Below are 13,426 nucleotides of genomic sequence, written 5' to 3'. Positions count from 1 at the left end.
AAAAATACAAATATAAGGGCAGCCCTAGTGGCCCAGTGGTTTAGCACCCCCTTCAGCCCAGGGTGTGATCCTGGAGACCCAGGATCCAATCCCACATGGGCTCCCTGCATGGAGCCTGTTTCTCCCTCTGCCTGTGTATCTGTCTCTGCCTCTCTCTCTCTCTCTTTCTCTCTCTGTGGGTGTCTCTCATGAATAAATAAATAAAATATTAAAAAATACAAATATAAGCCCTGTTAATTGCCTAAAATGCACTTTGTCATGAAAATAATGGCACTGTCTCCCTCAAAGCCTTGACTATGATCCTAGTAAAAATGTTCAATGGGTTATGATCTTACTATTGTATATTTGAGGTCAAAAGAAAAATATGTTGCAGGAGGAGATAAAATGAAGACAACTGAAAGAGATCTGACCTAATTATTTCAACAGGCTTAATATGTTTTACATTTAGAACTAGTGCCTTTCAGAAACTATATCAATGCAACGCCCCTCGTGAAGGAGCTTATGACAGGAATAATAAACACTAGTAGAATTTGGCTGATCACTTTTTGAATTTATGTGGTCTTTCAAAATGATTAATCTAGTGCTTAATATGGAAAAATATTGATTTTCCAGCTATAGAATACTTAAATACAAATTCTATCTTTCAGGGCAAACATTGATAAAAGATAAACTCTCTAATAATTATTGTTTAAGACAAGTATTTTTTAAAGTAAAACAACAACAATCAAAAGCTATTCTTATCCTTGGATTTGAGATTCTCTAATAGCTCAGAAACAAAGTTAACTTCACCAGAAAAAATACTGATCCATTATATTGGATGCATAGGTAAGCAGAATTCTTTGAAATTTAGGTAAATACTAGTTGAATAGATGAAATATCTTACCGTTCTGACACAAAGAAATCCTCATAAATATAGTGGTTATTGTATAGCAACCATCAATGAATATAGCACCATTAAGTAAAGTTTCAAAGGTAACATTAGTTAAAGCCTGCTCTGGACATGGGCGAAAGGATGCCATGTTCCACTGTTTATAAACAGACAAATCCCATACGTGTTTATCCAAACCACAAAGGCAAAGAGATAGGAAGGATGAGAAATATAGGGCTAATGAAGATCTTTAAGAATATAGTGCCATACAGACTAAAGGGAATATATGAGCTAGGCAACATCCCAAGGCATTATTTTTCATTACCTTTCACTATGGTGATCCAAGTAATGTCTCTTTGATTCAATTTAGAACCTCTAAAGACATGTCAAGCCATGTTTTCAACTCACAGCTCACTGACCAATAAGCTGAACCAAATAATCACACACCATACAACACCTCATAACTCCCAATAGAGATGCCAATAGATCCTGGAGACATGCTCTGAATTAGTTTGTTTGACAGACTGAAAAAAACCTTTTGCAGAATGCTGAAACTAATTAGACATTCTTACAATCTTAAATTCAAGTAGCTCCACATAATTTGTAAAGGAAATCTGGCAAAACCAACAAACACATGTAAAAAGGAATAAAGCTAGAATCATCTTATATTGACTGTTTCCTTCTGCATCTCAGAAAGAAAATCTTTAATATTTGTCATGTCATTTTTAAAAAATTAAGGTAAGTCTTTCTATAGACTTGTGACTGTGCTCTGGCTTCTTAGACTAAGGGAGTTCTTATTAAACACACGCATACACACGCACACATAGAGCAGTAGATTTCATGGAACTTGTTCAGTACCTTCAGTCTGTTCTGTAAATATGCATTGCTGATAGGACTTACAAATTTCTCACAATGCTGTATAAAAGACTACATACAGACCAGAAGCACAGTGCCCTCTGCTGCACATACAACATAAAATAAAATACTTATGTAACAGTATCTACATAGATACAGACACAAAAATACAATGCTAAGTTTTGTTTCTACATAAATGCTAAACCAACTGCTGGGAATTGTGAATTCCTATCATGCAGAAACAAACCAGACTGATAACTTTACATAAAACATTCTTTATGGCAAGGATCAATACAATCTAATCCAGTCAGGCAACCATTTGTACACTCCTCTCTTTAATGGATTTGCTGGGCTGGGGAGAAGGAGGCAGTCTGTTGGATTTAATATATGACTCCTTTTGTGTAACTTATTTATATTCAAATATATAAGAACAGTAAAAGTTAAAGGCCATATATCTCAATCCCCTCCTTTTTCTTGGCCTTTGCTATCATGTCACATTTATCTGCTACTTCTTTTTAACCCGTTGCCATTTTCTCCAGCTTCTGAACGTACAATTACCTCTAAGGGGAAAAAGAATGAGGTGACTCAACTTCTCAGTGACTAGTACAAGATACCATTTCCATTTAAGCTAAAAAAAAAAAAAAAAAGATAACACAGCATGATATAAGGTAGAAAAGAATCTCAAGAAAATTCATTTAAAAATTTAGCTATTTAAAATTATACACTCAGCCTCACAGTTAATTGGAATTTACTTTAAGAAATGTGACACTCCTACAATTTGAGGGTGATGCACAACTGGTCACCATTACTACTTTTTGGTTTTGTTTTGTTTTTAATAGTTTGCTACATCTATAAGAAATACTCTTAAATAGCAAGAAAACAATACTACTGTGAATGGTAAATAATAACCCTTCTGGTAATAACCCTTTCCCATCTGAAGCTTTCCCTTAGAGAAACTTATTTACACACAACCTTCAAGGAAGATATCTATAATTGCTTTCCCTTTGCTTCATACCTGTATATCTTGTATCTTGTGCTAAATCCCTGCCGGCTTCTGTCCACAAAATCTGTGTATTCCTGTGAACGATGGAAGGGTCCCTTATCAGAGAGGAGCCAGTCGAAGGGGCTTGTGGCATGCTGATCCGAAACAGCAGCAACCGCTAAAACCCAGCATTGAAGACTCAGGGCTATCCACTCCCATAGAGCCATCAGAGAGAACAATTCAGCACCAGCTCTGCTCCGCCATATCATGCTTCCACTGGGGATTTAGAGCCTTCATTCTCTTAGCTTTCCCTCAACACCTAGACAAAATACACAGGCAATTAGTTAGCCCCTAGAAGATTCTGTTCTATCAATTAAGGTGCTGAGGTGGCAAATTCCTTTCTTTTTAAATCTAGTATCATTGTGTTAAATTAGATGATAGCAAAATTGAATAATCAGTAAAACAAAATAATTTCATTTTTTGAAAGCTCTATGTTCCTTTTTTATTCATTGGAAAATAGGTCACTGAGTCATAACAGACTTTGTCATAACAGTGTCGTACAACCATAATTGGTTTTGACGAATACTTCTTCTTTTTTGCTTAGATGTTTACAACATTGGACACTTTCAAAATAAATATTGTATATGTTTATTTATTTCATAAATTGTGTAATACATTGTAATATAAGTGTATTTTATTGTTTACTTGAATTGTCCTAGAAAAAATGCTTTAAAATGAATCAAAGATATTCAGGTAGTCATTTCCATAATATGAGACCAAAATGGAATAAAATTAAGGGCTTAATAATACATAAATAAATTATTGTGTTTATGTATGTGTGTCTATCTATCTACCTACCATCTATCTCTATATATAGATAGATGGATGGATGGATGTGTGGGGTGATGAGTGGGAGGGAAGGTCTATGTGTTTTCTCAGATATTTTTTTCCATTATTCATCTATTAGGGACAAACTTCCCAGATTTTTAAAGCAGAATAATAATAAACTATTTCTAGGACCTTTAAAAAACTTTAATGTGCATCCATGTCATATTCATGAGATAAATAGGCATACCTACAAAATTCAAATACACACAAAAACTAAGACAATGCAGATTATACATAAGCTATGAAACCACATACATTAATTTCATAAGCATTCAGAAATAAAGTACCAAGAAATGAAATCCCAATGTGGTATAATATAAACGATTTTACACAGAGCAGATGATGCAGTATCTATATACTACACAAAATATTCTACAAATATTTGAATTCAATTTTACTTTCCATCTTCACCAATCTTTTAGATTATCATTATTTATAGCACATAGAACTGTATAGTATATAAACTCTGACTAATGAAAAAGTGTGATTGTGAGAGTTTTTAGTCAGTAAAATCTCTTTAGAAAGGAATCAAAATGCACAGTATTAAGTAAAATATTTTAATTATAATAGTTGCCATATTTGGTGTTTGGATAGGGCAATTGACATTTTTAATTTGCATTCTAGTTATAATCCTATAATGCATAATTTAATCTTAAACTATTTATATAGGAAAGGCATACAGCAATACTTTTACAACTATAAAATATCTCAACCAATGATACAATATGACTGACCTAGGTCATCAGATCCAGTCATACACAATACACAATTAGAAGAACTAATGCCCACATACTATATGAGTTGCCCCAATCATGAAAGTTGCTCTATTGTGATGATTAAACAATGGCCTCTTTTGTAAACAACATAGGAAGTCTTACAAGTCAAGACACTTTAAAAATTCATAAAGTATAACATCATATAATAGATTTTGGAATATCAGTTGGGAGTTTCCAGGCCTCCATCAATTACTTGTATAAAGATGGCATTGTCAGATGATTCAATTCAGAATTTCTAATGCTGATAAAGAAAATATATACTTTTATATTTTGTTTCTTGTGTGGGAACTATACCACTTATCTTAAAATTATTATATTTCACTTATATTCATAAACAGTTATTACTATATTTAATTGGATGGTATAGTGCACTTGTGACTAATAAATATTTACCTTTGTTAAACACATTTTTTCTGTTGATCAAATATATTCAAAGCAGAAACATGGGGATCCCTGGGTGGCGCAGCGGTTTGGCGCCTGCCTTTGGCCCAGGGCGCGATCCTGGAGACCCGGGATCGAATCCCACATCGGGCTCCCGGTGCATGGAGCCTGCTTCTCCCTCTGCCTGTGTCTCTGCCTCTCTCTCTCTCTCTCTCTCTCTCTCTCTCTGTGACTATCATAAATAAAAATTAAAAAAAAAAAGAACTTTTCAAACCAGAAACATTTAATCATTATTGCAAAAAAGTTATATTTTCTTATGTAGGCACTTAGAACAGTGACTAGAATGTTGGAAGAACATTAGGAATGCTTCAAAGTATATTCCATGCTGATATCAAATCATATAATTATATACTATAAAATTAAAACTAGCTCTTTCTGCTGCAGCTCATGATTTTGTAAGACACACAGCATTAAGAAAGTAGTATACAAATGACGTTTGGTTTGCATTTTTCAGTATAGTGCCCAGAACCATTGTATTTATTTTCTTTACCAAATGTGCTAAAGAAGTTTCATGGTTAGCATATTTTCTAATCTTAACACAGAGGAAAATGGAAAGATTTTATGTTATGTGTGTGGGAACTACCTAAAAATACTGGAATTAGGTTTTAATTATTTCTGTTTCTTCTACTTCTAATTTGGGTGCATGCTCCTACTTCTGCTCAGCCGTGGGTTTTCCTGAAAGTTTATTAGCAATGAGATTATGAGAATTTCATCCTGCCCAAATTTACACTAATTTGGGGGATCTCTTGGAAATCATTACAATTATAAAGTCTTTTAAAAGACAGGAACAATAATCAAACTACACTACTTGACATTTCAACTCAAGCCATCTTAAAGACACTGCCTTTAAGAATTACAAAACAGGGAGAAAAGTAGAGTTAGAATACATTAAGGCCAGAATGTATGCTTTCAAAATCCTTAGGACAAATGGCCATTAGATTCAATGTTCACAAAAAAAAAAAAAAAAAAAAAAAGACTCCATTCATCTAGTCTGTTATGAAAGTAGGCAAATGTACATTTGTAAATGAGTAGTAAATTTTAAAATATTACTGAACCACCTGAATTGGTTCCTTTATTTGGTTTGGAATAATAACAGTTTTTGTCCTCGGGTGAGAGATGAGTTTATGATATAGATTGCCAGTTTCAAAAGTACTGAATATGGTCCCTTTGAGAACCTCACAGGTCGCTACTGAGATAACCAGCTACATGTAGAGATATTACTAAAGAAGGGAAATCATGAGGTCCAATGAATGAAAGTAAGAGTCATTAAACTAATAAGTGAATTCACCAATTTCACTACCTGGAGTATAAGGAAATGGCAAAATAATCTTGAATTTACTATTTCTAAGTTCCTAAGAGGCCAACTAAGGAAACTACAATGTCAATGCACAGTATATTCTGAAATATGTAAAGGTGTATTTTATGAATAACAAAAAAAAACACAACAAAAACATTTAAAAAGCAAAAACATTAAGGTCATATTTAAAAAGCATCATTTAATTAAAAGCATTATTTAATTAAAAATATTGATCAAATTTTTCTTTTCCAAAAATTAAGAGGAAGAAAATATCACATTGTTTATATGATGGATATTTGGTACATGGCCTTTTCTTATAACAAATTCTCACCAAATAAAGTTCAGTGGGAACATTATCAACTCACACAACTTTATTACTTGCAAATACCCAAAAATGTCAGGAAGACGAAAACACAACAAAATATTTCTCCTCATTGACTCTCCTTTATCCTATTCCAGAGGACAGTACATTATTTTTACCTAAAATATTAACTTATCATATGTATTTGAAATTCATGAAATATTGGAACTTAGAAAATATGTTCTATAATATTACAAATGAATTTCTAGTATAACTGAAATTACAAAGATAAGAAAATTATGAATTATTGACTTCAACTTAATATCTTTTAGATTGGTGTGTCATGTCATAGAGGTTCATCTTTTAGACTACTATCTAATTGAATATTCAATACTAATTACTACTATTTGTTGAACAATTAATTTTGCATAGTATATGATTTCTTCTTTTAGATTTGTATTTGAACTGATTTTTGCTGCTAACATGTCCAAAATAGTTTCTTAAGGAAATCCATTTAAAATCTTAAATATGCAAAGAAGCTTCATAAAATAGTTGTATCAAAGAGATTTATTTTTCCTTAATTTTGAAAATTTAAAACCCACAGAAAAGTTTAGAGGCTTGTACAGTAAACACATATATCCTTCAGCTACCAATTATTTACATTTTACCATATCTTATACTCTCACTATTTCTCAATCCTTATTTTATTCTTTTTTTGTGTAGAACAAGGATCTAAGGAAAATTGACTCTTTGCTCCAGGTCATACATTCATTTTCCAAATTCCTCATCTTCAGCGATTGCTACATTGCTCTATGGAATAGCTCTTTAATATTCATGATCACTAATATTGGAGTTTGTAAATATAAAAAATCCTCAAAAAAATCCTCAAAATAAAGTCTCCATTTCCCAAAATGATTGTATTTATTAAAAGGCTACATTCTTCCTTAATAGTTTAATGGAATATATATTATTCTACAAAACAAAAATATTGCAATCATTTTATTATTATAAAATAAATATATTTGTATTACATACTCTCAGAATCTATTAAAATATATAGCATATTATTATATTACCATATATCAAATAATATATATTAGAATAAATATTAGCTTTGAAGTAAATATCTGCTAAATAAACTGTATAAGTAAATGAATGGAGAGTTAAAATATATTTCTAACAGTAAATTTTCAATAGTTTTCCCAAGTAGTAATTGTTTATATATATATATATATATATATATATATATATATATATATATATATTTGGTAGAACTACTAATAAAGAAAAGCACAATAAAAAGGTAAATATTAGTTATCATTACAATGTGCAAAATACCCTGATATATTTTGATATGAAGCAGGATGACAGGTATCATTAAAAATCTTGCTTTTGAGGGGCACCTGTGTGTCTAGGTCAGTTAAGGGCCTACTCTTGGTTTTGACTCAGGCCATGTATCGTGGTTGTGGAATGGAAGCTCATGAATGGGCTCTATAGTCAAGCAAGGAGTCTGCTAAATCTTCGTTCCCCCTCCCTCTGTCCCCCTCCCACACCTCCCGCTCATGTGTACTTGTGTATGTGCTCTCTTTCCTCTAAAATAAATGAATAAATCCTAAAAAGATAACAAAATAAATTAAAAATAGAAATAAAAATACTGCTTTGATCCTCAGAAACTTACGATCAACTGAGGATGGCTTTATATAAGGCAGAACACATGGCCTATGGTAATCCTTGTTAGAAACCAATTCTCTATCAACTAAAAAATCAACATTCTCTATTTTTTTCTCTTTCTGATTTTCTTATCTCATACATGACATATATTCAAATTTTTAAGCCAAATATTTTTTATTTAAATTCAATTAATTAACATAGAGTATATTATTAGTTTCAGAGGTAGAGGTCAATGATTCATCAGTCTTATATAGTACCCAGTGCTCGTTACTTAACATACCCTCTTTAATGTCCATCACTCAGTTTCCCCATCCCCCCAATCCCTTCCCCTCCAGCAACCCTCATTTTGTTTCCTATGATTAAGAGTCTCTTATGGGTTGTCTCCCTCTCTCATTTTGTTTTATTTTTCCCTCTTCCACTATGATCCTGTTTTGTTTCTTAAATTTCACATATGAGTGAGATCATATGATAATTATCTTTCTCTGATTGGCTTATTTTGCTTAGTATAATACTTCTAGTTTCATTCATATCAAATGGAAAGATTTCAATTTTTTGTTGACTGAGTAGTATTCCTTTGTATATTCATCTTCTTTACCAATTCATCTGTTAATGGACATCTGAGCTGTCTCCACAGTTTGGATATTGTGGACATTACTGCTATAAACATGGCAGTGCATGTGCATCTTTGGATCACTACATTTGTATCTTTGGGGTAATTATCCAGGAGTGCAATTGCTGGATCAAAGGGTATAATTTTCCGCTTTTTGAGGAACCTCCATACTGTCTTCCAGAGTTTTATTTTTTTAAGATTTTATTTGTGTCATTTGCCCTCTGGATAACATCCAAACTCCTTAAGATAATGTATAAAATTATCTTCACTTGCAGAATTCTTTATTTTAATCTTTCTGCTGCGTATGCCACAATTTTCAACCAAACATCAACTATGCTTTGGTCATAATTTTATTCCTCAAAATCATCTCATTTTCTCCCTTTCTTCAGTATCTTTCCATATGCAACTTATTCTACCTGAAGTACTATTTCAACTGGATTCCTTTACCTGCCCAAACTTTACCTACTTTGAACTTCAGACTGGACTGTCATTTAACCACAAAGCTTTCTGTGACCCTTTGAGATTGGGTCAAAATTATGATCCCTTTACTTCATTGATTATAGCCCATTTATATTGTGTATTTATGTATAGATAATGACTTTTTCATATCCCCCCTGCCTCCAATTAGACTTAGTTTTAGAAGGACAATAATTGTTCTTATTTTAATGACAACTGGATAGAGTTAGCAAAGTACAAGAAATAAAGTTGCTTAATAAGTAGTGGTTGAGTGAATGAATAAAAGATAATTAAGTACTAAATTGAGGTGTAATTAATGTGATATGGATGGCAAGATTAAGAAAATTCCTTCTATGTGGAAAGAAGAAAGCTTTACAAAAGACTGTATCTGAGCTATACCTCAAGATGACAATAGCTCTTAGAGTTGAGAAAGCAGGGAAATAGAGTCCTGAGATAATGATTTGGTGTCCAAATCATGAACAGAAATGACATGTTCAAGTAGTATCAAAGCAGAGCATTCTTAATATTCAAAAACCATTACAAGTAAGGATATAAAAGCATCATTAATTATTAGCTTTGAAGGGAAAAGAAATGTTGGGAAATATCAGGAAGGGAGACAGAACATAAAGACTCCTAACTCGGGGAAATGAACTAGGGGTGGTGGAAGGGGAGGAGGGCGGGTGTTGGAGGGGAATGAGTGACGGGCACTGAGGTGGATACTTGACGGGATGAGCACTGGGTGTTTTTCTGTATGTTGGTAAATTGAACACCAATAAAAGTTAATTTAAAAAAAATAATAATAAAAAAAATTATTAGCTTTAAGTCGATTATAAGGAATTATCATGATCATGCATATAATTGTGGAAAATTCAGGATCTTTTTATTTATGATCTGTTATTCATAGTTTCTAAAGAATGACCAAACAAATACGAGTTCAAAGGTAAAGTCCAACATAAATTCTCTTCTCACTAATAAGCACGGTATATGTTTTACTATGTTGTCACTCTTGAATTTACAGAATAATAATATATAAAGAGCAGTTGAACAACTTACCCCTCCCCCTTTGAAAAGTTCTATACTAGGGGTAACTTTAACTGAAACCCTTCCAAATTTTATCGGAGAAAAAAAAAGACAGTGATGATGAATATGATATGCTCTTTTTATTTTCTTTCCAACAAAATTACCTTTATCAAGCTCCTTTGATATGCCAAGCATTTTACCAATATTTCCTTATTGCATTTCCTAGCAATACAGTACAGTATATATTATTATCACCATTAGCTTGTTTAGATGATGGAGGTTCAAGGTAAATAAATAGGCAGCAAAGCAAAGACTAAATGGCCACAGTTTTTAAACCAAATTGAAACCATGCTCCCCCTATTACACCATACTGTAACCTAATAAGAACTGACTGCAGATCAAAAGTTATTAAGATTTTTGCTGCCATTTAATTAAATGCTCTTGAACAAACTAAAATTTTAAAATTGAGAATAAGGGCACCTGGGTGGCTAGGTTTGTTAAGCATCTGACTCTGGATTTCGGCTTAGATTGTGATCTCAGAGTCCTGGGATTGAAGCCCTCATCTGGCTTCACACCAACTTGAAACCTACTTAAGAGTCTCTCTTCCTCTCTTCTGCCCCTCCCTTTCCCACCTTAAAAAACATTATCAAATATATAATAAAATAAAGTGGAAAATATAAATAATAGAAAATTAAAATAAAAGTTAAAATGGGAAGTTTTTTCTCAGTCTATTATATGCAAGTTATCTGAGTATTATGGGGCTTCATAATATAAGTTTTTATATTAAAGATTTTCAAAGCCTATCTGCTTCATCTAATTTAATTTTTTTAAAGATTTTATTTATTTATTCATAGAGACACAGAGAGAGAGAGGGGCAGAGGAACAGGCAGAGGGAGAAGCAGGCTTCATGCAGGGAGCCCGATGTGGGACTGGATCCAGGGTCCCCAGGATCACACCCCAGGCTGCAGGCAGCGCTAAACCACTGCACCACTGGGGCTGCCCCTAATTTAATTTTTCAATGAAGGTTGTAGTTTAATCAACTAAATGTGATTCATCTTCATGTATTTAAAAATATGTACCTTTAAACTAAAAAAATCAGAAAACAACTTTTTTCAGATTATATGTATTATTTAATGGGATAAGAAGTATAATCATAGTCAGAGTGATTTAATTTACCTATGTGCTCTTCAGAGAAATGGCAAAATTAATCCAATAGGCTTAATGACTCAATCTTATTATGAATTGCTTTATAGTATTACAAAAGAAAAAAATATATCCAACACACAAAAACAGAATTGGTTCTCAAAATATGAAACATAATAAAATTTCCATAGAATGAGATGATTTCAATATTTTGCTGAAATGCAATCATAAATTTTTAATTAATGTCAGCTTTCTTATGTTCTCAAAAATCCAGATAATGATAAGAATATGAAGATCATTTTTATCAAGTGGCATTTTAAGGAATAATAGTGTGAAAATTCAAGAGTACAACAAAATATATATATTTTATAGTATTATTTGGCAGAAAAGATCCCTAGGTATGAGGAAAGTCATTTTAAAGGCATTGCTTTTCTAAAGTAGCAAATTCAAGTATTAATTTAGTGTACATATTTTAAGATATATGGATAATGTAATCATTATCTTCCTATATACATATACATTTGGATTCTTATCTTTAAATATTCGTGACCTATATATCGTATATAGTCAGTTTAATAAAAGAATAAGAGCTCCATTATGCAATGATTTACATCATTGCTTTAGTAATGTTGTATTAATTTACGGCATTAGTTAAATAGCACTTATATTCTAGAATTCTAGACTTCAAATGACCTTAAATTGTTCTCACTTAATCTAGACATTGTTTATTTAAAGGTAATGAATTTTTAAATAGCCTAACAGAGTAGAATTAGGCATTTTATTAAATAAAATGTCAAGAAATTCATCAAGATATAAAATCTTGCATATGTTATATAATGTGTGCCATTTTCTATATAAGTAAGCAGAATTTTGCCATTCTTTCTTCTGTACTCCACCAGAAGCATAAATGATTGTTTTACCTTTGTGCACGTGTTGAAATGAACAGTAATGTGTAGAAATGAGGAAAAAAGTCATTCTGACTTTTAGCCATGCAATTTGTCACTGGGCATACCTGGAAATTATACCAAAAGTTTTTTTTTTCCTTATGCACTGATAATTATTTCAATTTTCCTCAAAAACCTAAAACAAATTTATAAAAAGACAAAAAATGTTTTGATAATCCCTAAAGTAGAAGAAATACCATATAACTCTAGGCATTATCCAATCAGGAACTTAAATAAAGATTGGAATACATTCTTGTTTGAAACAGCAATTCCTCTTGAACTTTAAAATGTCCTGGTGGGTTAATAACTACCCTAAATCCTTTTGAATATGTTAGTTTGAAAATTATTAAAATAACTATCAACTAGATGGATTTCCACAATATGCTACTATTATCCTTTTTAACCCCTTTGTTCATAGGACCAGCTTATAAAGGACTTCCTGGCAGGGATTATGTTTTAGTAATCCCTGTAGCCCCATATTTAACAAACTGTCATGTAGATGGTAAATTTTTGAAACATGCACTGAATTGAATTTCTTTTTTTTTTTTTTTCTTTCATTCATGGACTGTTTCATTATGTCTGCCTAAACTAGCAAGAGATTGCCATTATATTCATCTGTTAGGAGTGTTTTATTATTATACTTTTTCACTTTTCTGCTTTGTTGTTTCTTTTTCTATTTTTTTTTTAATAACTGAGCTTATTTGTTTTACTTTTTTATTTTTTTTAAAAGATGTTATTTATTTATTCATGAGAGACACAGAGAGAGAGGCCCAGACACAGGCAGAAGGAGAAGCAGGATCCATGCAGGGAGCCCGACATGGGACTGGATCTGGGGTCTCCAGGATCACACCCTGGACTGAGGGCAGCGCTAAACAGCTGAGCCACTGAGGCTGCCCAAGCTTATTTGTTTTGAATCATGTTGTAGAAGTTAAGATTATCCTGAGAAGTAAATTTTTCCAGTGATTTAACTCTGCTAAACCTATATTCCAGAGGGTCTTTCTCATTATTTATTTTAGCTGATCAGGCAATATAGTGCCTGTGAATTACAGCTTTAAGTGTTTTCCATCTTAATGAGGGTCAGTATTCCTCTGAGGAGTATATACTGCAGAGGGAACTAATCTCCTCTTGATCCTGTCAATACAATCTTGTCCTACCAATAAAGAAGAAGTTAAAT

At 32.2% G+C, this 13,426-nt stretch overlaps 1 protein-coding gene across 4 annotated transcripts in view; it reads right to left on the bottom strand.

Moving 5' to 3' along the window:
• Positions 1-13,426, bottom strand: part of BRINP3 (BMP/retinoic acid inducible neural specific 3) — a 381,312-nt gene that overhangs the window by 352,842 nt on the left and 15,044 nt on the right. For 3 of the 4 annotated variants that reach the window (XM_025991327.2, XM_025991328.2, XM_025991326.2), the window contains exon 2: positions 2,739-3,024. The exons of the other annotated variant lie outside the window; for it this stretch is intronic. In XM_025991327.2, the coding sequence (XP_025847112.1) occupies positions 2,739-2,974 (236 nt within the window). In that variant the 5' untranslated portion in view covers positions 2,975-3,024. The remainder of the gene's footprint in view (positions 1-2,738; positions 3,025-13,426) is intronic. 4 annotated transcript variants of the gene reach the window in all.

Source organism: Vulpes vulpes, chromosome 5, assembly GCF_048418805.1.
Source record: "Vulpes vulpes isolate BD-2025 chromosome 5, VulVul3, whole genome shotgun sequence".
Classification (NCBI taxonomy): Eukaryota; Metazoa; Chordata; class Mammalia; order Carnivora; family Canidae; genus Vulpes; species Vulpes vulpes.
Note: the sequence above shows the minus strand (reverse complement) of the source record. Positions and strands in the feature narration are given on the sequence as shown.